The sequence below is a fragment of the Triturus cristatus genome, chromosome 9 (assembly GCF_964204655.1).
Source record: "Triturus cristatus chromosome 9, aTriCri1.1, whole genome shotgun sequence".
Lineage (NCBI taxonomy): Eukaryota > Metazoa > Chordata > Amphibia > Caudata > Salamandridae > Triturus > Triturus cristatus.
In genome coordinates this window covers 859735716-859748346 of record NC_140592.1, presented here as the reverse complement: position 1 = coordinate 859748346, position 12631 = coordinate 859735716, and the positions used below count along the sequence as shown (strand labels likewise).

The 12631-nt window shown below is 45.1% G+C and overlaps 1 protein-coding gene across 2 annotated transcripts in view; it reads right to left on the bottom strand.

Annotated features, from left to right (window-relative positions):
- MOK (MOK protein kinase) overlaps positions 1-12631 on the bottom strand; it is a 488814-nt gene that overhangs the window by 73728 nt on the left and 402455 nt on the right. Inside the window, exon 9 of one of the 2 annotated variants that reach the window (XM_085628022.1) lies at positions 12269-12442. The exons of the other annotated variant lie outside the window; for it this stretch is intronic. Within the exon in view, the coding sequence (XP_085484148.1) occupies positions 12269-12442 (174 nt within the window). The remainder of the gene's footprint in view (positions 1-12268; positions 12443-12631) is intronic. 2 annotated transcript variants of the gene reach the window in all.

Below are 12631 nucleotides of genomic sequence, written 5' to 3'. Positions count from 1 at the left end.
TCTCATGTAGACACGTAGACGCTTATACACGCACTAGTAGTTAGTATAGGATAGCCTCTGCCTGAGAGACCTTCCCTTCCAGATAATACAGTTCCTAAAACACAAGATATTAGATATGATTTGGGATTAGGTTGTTCTGACATCCCAGACTTCTGTCTCCTCATGTAGGGCTAAATGTCAAGTCCCCTTCACCCTCCAGTTACACGTCAATCACACGTCATGCTGCCGTGCGCGCACCTCTGCCATGTATTTCTGCTGACATTGCAGGATTCTCTTATGGATCCACCCACCTGTGACATCCTCATAATGACGTTTCTAAGTACACGCCTATTGTAACGCCTTGATTCATTACGTATGTGTATTCTTATCTCTCTTCTTAACTGTCACGCCTTCTGCATATGTCTTCACTGTAATGCATTTACTATATATATGATGACCTGTCAATAAAGTATTGCTCTATCCCTTCCCGAACCTTCGTGGTGACGGAATCCGATTGCCTGGTTCGAACCAATTCCTTTGTAAGGAATAAATCCCCTTTTAAAACCTCAAATACCACGGATTCTGCCTCTTATTTTTACTGAGTTATTCTTATTGAATTTTACCGCATAAATTAAGTCTAGGTAATTTAAATTTACCACAGTGGGACAGGCAAGGGCGCGAGAGCGGCGGGCAATACTTACATGGGGGAGGATGCAATCAATGGAAGAGCTGAAAAACCGAAGGGAAGCGGGATTAGGAACGAGTCAGTGGACCGAGCGAGGACAGTGGGCCAAACGAAGGTCGAGGGTACTTACATTTGAGGAGGCGATTAAATCGTCGGGAGGTGGTCCGAAGTAGGATGCTGGCCGGTACGAGTCAGGCGGCGAGTGGTGTGTAAGGATCCCGGAAGGAAGGGGGAAGGCTATAACTACAGGTCACGTGGTGAGTGGACGAATCACCGCGGAGGTGAGAGAAGTGGAGGCGTGTGTTGATGGAAGCTGGGTGATGAGTGGTGAAGGGGTGTGGACAAGGGAGTCATGGAAACTAGGAAAGCAATTAATGCTAATGAGTCGAAAACGGCACGTGTGTCAAGAAACAAAAAGGCGGAAAAACGGATTGAAGGGAGGGGAAGGAAACAGAGGGTCGAAACCAGGAGGAGGAATAACAATACATATAGTAAATACATATCATTGGAGCATGGAAAGGCAAAGAATACACATTTCCATTAAAGACAGAAAGTACACAGTTTAAATGATTAAGCATCGGGAAACATACTCGTGGGATTGAAAGGGGAAAGGAGGGCGGGAGAAGGAGCAGGAGAGCGGAGGAAAGGGAAGGGTGGGGGGGGAAAAAAAGGGTCGGGGAGAGATGAAAAAACATATTTCTGAAAACTAGAGAAATGAAATAAAATATAGTTACTTAGAAGTAAAGACAAGAGTGATTCTAAGGAGACTGAGAAAGGGAGGGGGGAGAGAAGAAGGCAGGGAGGGGAAGAAAAAGGGTAGGGGAGGGGGGGGGGAAGGCAAGGAGATGGAAGGCACCGAGAAAAGGGTATTAAAATTGAGAAAGAGTAGAGTTGGGAATGTATCAGCTAGACAGAGAAGGTAGGGCAACAGAAACTCAGGATTATGCAAGGGTGGAATTCCATTCGTCAAGGGAATTCAAGCCATGTTCAATGGTGTTAAAGTGAGCAATCCAGCGGCACTCACATCTATTAAGAAGTCTTTGAATGTCCCCGCCTCTTAGTGGAGTGGACGGTTTGTCGATTACCAGCCAGGTGAACTCGGTTTCTTTGTGATTTTTCTCTTTGAAATGGGAGACCAAGGGAGCTGTTAGGACTCCACACCTGATGCGGCTGCGATGCTGAAGGATACGGTCCTTAACCATCTGGGTGGTTAGCCCGACGTATAGTTTATTGCAGGGGCATTTTATCAAATAGATTACGTTTTGGGATCTGCAGTTGGTGAAGGAGTTCAAATCAACTTTCAAACCATTGTGTTCAAAAGTCTTGGTATTGGTCGTGGAGGAGCATGCTGTGCATCTTTGGCATCTGTAGTGGCCCCGTACCGGTGGGAGTTTCCATGAGTTTTGGATCGATTCCGATATGGCCGGTGTGGTAGGCCAAGTGATTGCATGTACCAGGTGGTCGGCTATATTTTTACCCCTGCGGTATGAGAATAGAGGGGGTTCATTGAAGATGGTGAGTGGAGCTAGAATGTTCCAGTTAGATTTGATTGTCTTGGCTAGTTTATTGCTGGAGGGTGAGAAGGTAGATACAAATGGAATGCGGCTATTTGATCTCTTTTCCTTGGGGGTGAGTAAGGTATCGCGATGGTTATACCATGCTCTTTTCCTTGCCCTGTTGACCAGTTTCTTGGGGTAACCACGGGCTACAAGTTTGGTGGTGAGTACTGCGGCCTCTTTGAAGAAATCCTTTCACCATTTGCAGTTACGCCGAATCCGCAAGAATTGTCCGAATGGGAGACCGTCGCGTAAACCACGTGGGTGGTTGCTAGAATAGAGTAGTAAGGTGTTACGCTCCGTGGGTTTCCTGTATAACGAGGTGCCGATTCTACCCTCTTCAACCCGTAGAGTCAAGTCCAAGAATGGAAGGTTGTCTTCTTTTGGGTCAGCTGTGAATTTGAGATGTGGTTGGCTATTGTGTAGCCAATCAATGAAATGGGATAGAGAAGTCCTGTCACCTGTCCAGATGAGCAGGATGTCGTCTATATAGCGACGCCAGAAGGAGATGTTATTCCTGAAGGGGTTGAGGTCGGTAAGGATCAATGTACTCTCGAGGTGGTGTACGTACAAGATTGCAAAATTTGGAGCAAAACATGCGCCCATTGATACTCCTTTGATCTGTAGGTAGTAGGTGTCCTTATACAGAAAATAGTTATTTTCCAAGGCGATTTCCAAGAGATTCATCACAAAATCTGTAGGTATTCTTGAGGGGGATGGTCGAGTGTTGAGGATGTTTCTTATAACCGCAAGTCCCTCTCTGTGGGGTATATTGGTATAGAGGGATTCGATATCCATACCCACCATCAAATTAGTACCAGGTATGAAAGGCATATCCTCAATGAGATTAATTAGATCCATGCTGTCGCGCACGAAGGTATCCGTCTTGGGTACGAATTCTTTGAGGATGCTGTCGATGTATTTGCCAATGGGCTCTAGGATAGATCCACATCCAGAGACTATTGGCCTACCAGGAGGATTTTGTTGATTCTTGTGCAGATAAAGGGGGAGGCATTGTCATACAAGATCAAACTAAATATGACACGGAAATACTTCGCCAACTCAACAACATGGAACACTACCGTGCTCTTCCCTCAGATCCCCTCCCCGGTATACGATCCAAGATTCTTACCATAACTGACCAAGCCAAATTGGATAATATCATCTCAGATAAAGAGGCATTGTTTCTTAACAAACTCAATCCACGTACCCCTGTACTCTATGTCTTACCCAAGATACACAAGAATCAACAAAATCCTCCTGGTAGGCCAATAGTCTCTGGATGTGGATCTATCCTAGAGCCCATTGGCAAATACATCGACAGCATCCTCAAAGAATTCGTACCCAAGACGGATACCTTCGTGCGCGACAGCATGGATCTAATTAATTTCATTGAGGATATGCCTTTCATACCTGGTACTAATTTGATGGTGGGTATGGATATCGAATCCCTCTATACCAATATACCCCACAGAGAGGGACTTGCGGTTATAAGAAACATCCTCAACACTCGACCATCCCCCTCAAGAATACCTACAGATTTCGTGATGAATCTCTTGGAAATCGCCTTGGAAAATAACTATTTTCTGTATAAGGACACCTACTACCTACAGATCAAAGGAGTATCAATGGGCGCATGTTTTGCTCCAAATTTTGCAATCTTGTACGTACACCACCTCGAGAGTACATTGATCCTTACCGACCTCAACCCCTTCAGGAATAACATCTCCTTCTGGCGTCGCTATATAGACGACATCCTGCTCATCTGGACAGGTGACAGGACTTCTCTATCCCATTTCATTGATTGGCTACACAATAGCCAACCACATCTCAAATTCACAGCTGACCCAAAAGAAGACAACCTTCCATTCTTGGACTTGACTCTACGGGTTGAAGAGGGTAGAATCGGCACCTCGTTATACAGGAAACCCACGGAGCGTAACACCTTACTACTCTATTCTAGCAACCACCCACGTGGTTTACGCGACGGTCTCCCATTCGGACAATTCTTGCGGATTCGGCGTAACTGCAAATGGCGAAAGGATTTCTTCAAAGAGGCCGCAGTACTCACCACCAAACTTGTGGCCCGTGGTTACCCCCAGAAACTGGTCAACAGGGCAAGGAAAAGAGCATGGTATAACCATCGCGATACCTTACTCACCCCCAAGGAAAAGAGATCAAATAGCCGCATTCCATTTGTATCTACCTTCTCACCCTCCAGCAATAAACTAGCCAAGACAATCAAATCTAACTGGAACATTCTAGCTCCACTCACCATCTTCAATGAACCCCCTCTATTCTCATACCGCAGGGGTAAAAATATAGCCGACCACCTGGTACATGCAATCACTTGGCCTACCACACCGGCCATATCGGAATCGATCCAAAACTCATGGAAACTCCCACCGGTACGGGGCCACTACAGATGCCAAAGATGCACAGCATGCTCCTCCACGACCAATACCAAGACTTTTGAACACAATGGTTTGAAAGTTTGTTTGAACTCCTTCACCAACTGCAGATCCCAAAACGTAATCTATTTGATAAAATGCCCCTGCAATAAACTATACGTCGGGCTAACCACCCAGATGGTTAAGGACCGTATCCTTCAGCATCGCAGCCGCATCAGGTGTGGAGTCCTAACAGCCCCCTTGGTCTCCCATTTCAAAGAGAAAAATCACAAAGAAACCGAGTTCACCTGGCTGGTAATCGATAAACCGTCCACTCCACTAAGAGGCGGGGACATTCAAAGACTTCTTAATAGATGTGAGTGCCGCTGGATTGCTCGCTTTAACACCATTGAACATGGCTTGAATTCCCTTGACGAATGGAATTCCACCCTTGCATAATCCTGAGTTTCTGTTGCCCTACCTTCTCTGTCTAGCTGATACATTCCCAACTCTACACTTTCTCAATTTTAATACCCTTTTCTCTGGTGCCTTCCATCTCCTTGCCTTCCCCCCCCCCTCCCCTACCCTTTTTCTTCCCCTCCCTGCCTTCTTCTCTCCCCCCTCCCTTTCTCAGTCTCCTTAGAATCACTCTTGTCTTTACTTCTAAGTAACTATATTTTATTTCATTTCTCTAGTTTTCAGAAATATGTTTTTTCATCTCTCCCCGAACCTTTTTTTCCCCCCCCACCCTTCCCTTTCCTCCGCTCTCCTGCTCCTTCTCCCGCCCTCCTTTCCCCTTTCAATCCCACGAGTATGTTTCCCGATGCTTAATCATTTAAACTGTGTACTTTCTGTCTTTAATGGAAATGTGTATTCTTTGCCTTTCCATGCTCCAATGATATGTATTTACTATATGTATTGGTATTCCTCCTCCTGGTTTCGACCCTCTGTTTCCTTCCCCTCCCTTCAATCCGTTTTTCCGCCTTTTTGTTTCTTGACACACGTGCCGTTTTCGACTCATTAGCATTAATTGCTTTCCTAGTTTCCATGACTCCCTTGTCCACACCCCTTCACCACTCATTACCCAGCTTCCATCAACACACGCCTCCACTTCTCTCACCTCCGCGGTGATTCGTCCACTCACCACGTGACCTGTAGTTATAGCCTTCCCCCTTCCTTCCTGGATCCTTACACACCACTCTCCGCCTGACTCGTACCGGCCAACATCCTACTTCGGACCACCTCCCGACGATTTAATCGCCTCCTCAAATGTAAGTACCCTCGACCTTCGTTTGGCCCACTGTCCTCGCTCGGTCCACTGACTCGTTCCTAATCCCGCTTCCCTTCGGTTTTTCAGCTCTTCCATTGATTGCATCCTCCCCCATGTAAGTATTGCCCGCCGCTCTCGCGCCCTTGCCTGTCCCACTCCCGTGCCTCCCTTCACTTTCCGCCTCTCTCTCTCCCCTCATAGTAAATACTCCCTCGGATCTGCCCGTACCCCCTTTTGGCTGGTGCCTGCCGTTTCCTGCTCTCCGGCTCCGTAATTGTAAGTTTCCCTTTGTGATTCAGCCACGCTCTTTCCATGATTTCCTGCATTTCGCGTTCACCTTCTCGCTCTTGTTGCGCATAGCCCTTCTTATCCTTAGTCACGTCCCTCCTTATTCACAGTACAGTCCTCGTGACTCGCCCGCTCCATCCTTATTGGTTAGGGTTTCGTACAGTTGTCCACTACCCATAGTTGGTTTTCCTTCCTCGAGACCCGTTGGCTCGCACCTTTGCAGTTAGTAATTTGTACAGATGTCAACTGTTACCATTCATAGTCATGACCCGGCCGGCTTTTTTTCTGTATTAAGTTCGATCACTTTTCCGGTCTCACCTCCACAGACGCATACTCCCTGGGCTATGCATCCCTCATTCGTCCACTCACCCACCCACCTCACACTACCCCCCCCCCTACCCCTGTGAGTCACACGGTTCCGTCTTTTGTCCGTCAATTCTCTCTATTACTGTCTTTCCATAATTTCCCCTTCACTCTTGACCGTTCAGTAGTCCGTCACACTTGGTCGCCTTACGTCGCCCGTGGTCACCACTACGTTGCACGGCTCCTTTTCTCTCTTCTGTCTTTGGTCCTTTTTTGGAGTGCTTTCTCTTGTTTAAGAATTGTTTCTCCTTTACCCTAGCACTGCCCTAAATATGTGTAACCAGTCCTGATGATGGCCTAGAAATACTACAGGCCGAAACGCCGTCGACTTCCACAGCGTTATTTCTGGCGCATTGTATCATGGGCATTTGCTCTAATGTTCCTTTATAATTTTTTCATCAACTGTGCAAATGCCCTAAAAACTTTGACATAACCAATGTACCATTGTTCTTTTTGTTGCGCCCTCTCACCGCTGTATATACCACTTGATGTGTCACTTGCGCCGTCACAAATTCCACGAGCACTTGTGCACAGTATTTTGTTGGTTACACTTTCACTAAGTGTCACGCAGTGCTTTTAAACTTATATGACATGTACATATGTCGTAATATGTCTATCTTGTGTTGAAAATACAACTCTCTCCTGCATTCTTGGTCTCCCTGTGTCCTCTCTGTATGGATTCATTCCTCCGCTATTTGTTGATATGGTTCGCATTCAAATAACTTGTCCTTCCAATGAATCCCATTATGAGACACTGTTGTTAGATATCATGTACTGCCCCAGTCTCACTATGGTATATGGGCTACCTCCTGTGGTCTGATACTGTCCTCTCACTACCATGCAGGAAGTTCAGATGGAAGCTTTAATAACTAATGAAGCATCCCCTCTCCAACAAGAGTCAACAATCAACAACAACGAAGTATGCCTTCCACCTGTTGCTACAACTACAACAACTGTACAGTCAACTAGTTCAGAAACACGGATTTCAATTTGGAAACCTGTGAAGGACACGTTCTACATCAATGTACCACAGAGCGAGTGTTCCAGTTCTAAAAAACCTGCTCACCTGCCAAAAATTGCTCGGACTGCCTCTGGCTACTTCATTGATTTTGAAGACTTCTCTTCAGATTCGTCTAACCCATCGCCACCTCTACTATTCAAGCTTGAGTGTGTGTTTTTTTTTTCTTTGGCTGAAAAGGATATATTTTGTTTCTCCATGGCTGCAACTTTGAATTACAATTTTGTTACTTTTCCTGATCCTTTCGATTGGTTTTGCGACAGTCCTTTTCCTAATTCTTAATTAACCCTATCTCCCAGAATGCTCTGCAGTGCAACAGGTGAACTTGGCTTTTAGACCACACTCTTCATCACACTGAGGACGAAGAGACCTTTCTCTGGTGAACATTTCAACTGGGCCAGTTCCTGATGGGATTCTTTGAGACAGGGTATTGTATGATGTGTATGGCCCCACTGAACATTTACAAATTCCATACTTGTTTAAAATATCATTGAAGGATGTCATTACCCCTAGCACTGTTTCTGACAATTAGGACACTGATGAAGTGCATGAAAAGCTAGAAGATCCAGAGCATTCTACTGTGTTCTTTTCTAATGAATTGTATGAAGGTACCTCTAATTATGATGACATTTTTTGTTTTCAACATCACAGTCATAATTTTCTGCATAAAGCAAGTATTCCAGGTGCTGTTTACATTTACACTCAATGGGAACATTGCCCTACGCCACCATGGGGTAGATTAAAAACATTTGCACAGAAGTTTGTTTATTTATCTGGGGATGATACATCTGACCCGCCTCTTACTAATATAGGCTTGCATCATCACCTGCAAAGAAAATATGCTAACAGACACCAAGCTGATATACTCTGCTTCTTTTCTTTCCCAGCTGTCCGAACAGGATTTCGACTTTTGCAGGGACATTATTGATGTAAAGTCAATTTGGAGGACAAGACTGGCAGGTTTAGGGAACTGAGGCCTTGTTTAGGGCACGCCTAAAACCACAAAAAATGATTTTCCTTAAGAAAACTGTGCAACAAACCACAGTGGATTAGCTAAGATGAAGGATTTGAACATACCATATTTGCACGTTTTGAAAACTCAAAACAGTTTACAAAATACAGTGAGGATACCTTGGATACCATGCTATGAAATGGCACATACAATTCATCAGACCCCAACTGGAAGGGATGGTTAGTTTGCCAACTAGACACGAACGGATGTCAGGCACGATTCTTAGATGACATAGAGGGATTTAAGATAAGCAGGACAGACATGCGGTATGTGCCGTCGGAACACTCAGGGTGGTGACAACTTACAGTGTTGGGAAGTTGTGCCTTGATTGGCTAAAACCTTCAACACTGTCCCAGGTCAAACAAAATGTGTCCCTTTTATCTGATAACCTGGAACTGGGGACTTTTTATTAGGTCCTTGAAAACACTTCTTGTATGCCATATACAACAAAATATGGAAAATCTATCAGCAAGAGGCTGCTGAAAGATTGCACAAAATAGACAGGTCCAATTTTAAAAAAACTCTAGCAGTGGCTGACAATGGTATGACCACCTTATCCTGTAAAATATACTCATTGGGAAACATAGTACCATCAGCGATAGACATTGTTCAACAAGGAATGTCGCATTACAACATGGGCAGTAACATCTTAGGTCTATTATGCTTTTGAGCTGGACACTAAAAACACTATGTTCTGGCCATGTGCTCTTGCGACATATTAATGTCACAAACCTGTTTTCCCCTAACCACCTTATGAAACAGCAAATACACATGGCACAACCCGAGTCAAATCAGGTTCTCCCAGTGACTGTTGCCCGCCTTCAGTTATGCGGGACATCTGCCTTAAGTTACCGGATTGCATTTTCTCTCTGTTGAACGGCTCCCTCAACAGTGGTACTGTTCCCGCATCCTTTAAGGAGGCAATTTTGGTACCCCTTTTGAAAAAAGCTGGAGCAGATCCTGGGGAACCGTCTAACTATCGGCCCATTTCCCTCCTTCCCTATCTCTCAAAGTTACTGGAGGCCCATGTTACTCAATTTCTTTCACACTTTATTGAGTCCTCCAGTTACCTCGAGCCTAACCAAGCTGGGTTTAGACCTGCCCATTCGACTGAGGCGGTCATTCTCGCAGTCCTAAACACTCTGAGAAACAATGCGGACGCCGGTACTCCTCAAGCTTTGGTGCTCCTGGATCTGTCTGCCGTATTCGACACGGTGGACCATAACATCCTTCTCCACCGTGTCGCACAGGCAGGCATCCAGGGCACCGCTCTCAACTGGATTATGTCTTTCTTAACCGGCAGAACACAGGCCGTACGTCTAGGCCCCTATATAGCTGGGAGAACTGTAACCACCTGTGGAGTCCCTCAAGGTTCCTCTATATCACCGCTGCTGTTTAACCTTTACCTCCGTCCACTCATCCACTCACTTAGGAACTGGGATATCACGGTGTATAATTACGTCGATGATTTACAAATCATTTTTCCTCTCAATTCCCCGCATGCTGTTAATACCTTCCATTCTGTCATGATTCATATACTGGAATGGATGAATATCAATCAACTAAAGCTGAATCCGGGGAAGACTGAACTACTCCTCCCTGGTTCTAGTTCTGCTCACTGGGGTCCGCAGTTCTGGCCTACTGAATTGGGCCCTCTCCCAGTCCCGCTTAAATCAGTGAAAAGTCTCGGCGTGATAATTGATGCAGAACTTTCACTAAAAGCCCAAGTGGGGGCTGTCATCTCTTCCTCTATGTACCAGCTCAGGAAGATCCGCAAGATCAGCCATCTACTCTCATTACCTGCATTAATTCAGGTTGTCATCTCCCTGGTCCTGTCCCGCCTGGATTTTTCAAATTCTATCTATCATGGACTCCCTCAGTGTCTTTTGCATCGCCTTCAGGTCGTTCAGAGTCAGGCGGCCCGTCTCATTTACAAAATTCCTAGGTGGCAATCGGCAAAATCGCTATTACAGCAACTTCACTGGCTGCCAATTGGGCAAAGGGCAGCTTTTAAGGTGGCGTGCATTATCTATAAAGCCCTTCATTGCACTAGCCCTGCTTTCTTGCAATCTCTAGTTACGGCCTGTCGACCGTCACGTAATCTACGCTCTGCCCATCTCCACTTACTGATTGTCCCCAGAGTCAAAACCAAGAAGTTTGGTGGCCGTTGCTTTGCTTTTCTGGCTCCATCCCTCTGGAATTCATTGTCTCTCTCTATCAAGTCGAGTCCTTCCCTACTCAACTTTAGGAAACTGCTAAAATCTTCCCTTTTCCCTTTTTCCTGTTAGTCAGCTTACTGTTCATTTCTCATCTGCTGCCATTTTTACTCGTCTGTGGTTAAGCGCCAGGAAACCTCTGGTGTCAGTGCGCTATATAAATCTCATTTAACATAACATAACATAACACAAAAAGATGCCAGGTACACTATATTACATAGAGAAGTTACCTTTCACCGTTGGTGAAACACCATCCGCGGACTGGATTATCCATGGGTACATCACCCTGCCGATTTCGAGATTTCATCGTCAGTAATGTCTACAATACTACAAAGTGGGCAGATACGAAGCATTAAGGGAAGGTTTTGTACACAAGTATTGGGAACTACCTTTCAAATGTCATTGTTGAACTAGGGAAACTGAAGTTTTTGTCAGCGGTTCAGACTAGGATTCCTCTTCCTCACAGGGCATACTGGTCTTGGCAAGCAGGCAGGAACTGGTGCTTTAGGCTCAAAGGGCAAGTGGTCTTGGATTTCTTGGGTGATGTCCCCTCACCCAGCTGTGATACTAGCAGGTCTTGGCCCCCAATCCTGGTTACAGGTAGGAGTCTTGCAGAGCGTCTCCTCCACACACACCCAGTCTGGTTGCTTGACAGTTGACAATTTTTGGGGTCTCAAACTCCTCTTCTTATAGTCCATTTCCAGACACCAAATGGGATTTGGAGTCTTTGAAGTTTATGTTGAGTGTCTGCTTTCTTTTGACGTGCCCTCTCTATTCTCTCTTCCTCCAGAAAGCAGTCTGCCAAAGCAGGAGAGACTCAAACTCTGATAATTCCACAACATTGGCCATAGGTGTGACTAGAGATTAACAACTTTATGTCAGCCACAGTGATATGTGAGCAAAAGGTTAGGCCAGGGCTTTAGCCCTACTCTTTATGATTCTCTTATAATCTCAATCTCTTTCCATCAATGTGCTCAGGCCTCTTCCCAGTGACCCCTCTCTGAATTAAATAGCCCCCTTAAAGGTGTACGAAGAGTCTGGCTCTCCCTTCCTCCAGTGTGTCTTATCCAACTTACAGGAACGAGCAATAAATAAATCTGTCTCAGGGGGTTTCCTCTACCTCCTCTAGTTAGCCCTGGGTCTACAAAAATGGAACCCAGAGTCTTCCATGTACTGCAGCATTTGAATGCAAAAAAATAGTTTGCAATATGTTTTAGAAGTTTTCTTATGAACTTTAATTTTTGAAGAGGCTTGCCACTTACGAAAACCTTCATGAAATATCTGAAGCAAAAGAACTGTAGCTTTAAATGTATGTGTTTTTAAACACTTTTCCTTATAAGAAACAATCTAAACTCTGGTTCGTCCAGACCAATAAAGAATATGGTAATGTGTGAAACAAACATAATGATATATAATGCAAAATACAGTCTCATGACAGACATACATATTTATTGCTCCTGAAACCACTATGTGACCTGGTCCAAGGCTTACCTCAGTTCTTTGAAGTACGAATGCTGCAGCGCTTGTTTGGCACTGATTCTCTCATCTGGGTCATACTCTATAAGCGCATACAAGAGCGAGAGGCTCTCAGAAGAAGCACTGGGTAAAATTCGAGCTATGCCTGTCCCTTTCTTGAAAGGAAATTCAAAACTCATTGCTCTTGATCTGTATGTAAACAAAACAACAAATAAGTCAACAAAACATAACTATGCTGCAGTGCTTAATTAGTAAATAAATAAATAAATAAATAAAGAGTGCCAGAGCCCTCGTCAGGAGTGTTTCACTGCAGCTTGCACCACCCATTGCCTCTGCCAGCGCTGCCAATGACGCTACTAACCATCACACTCCTACAAG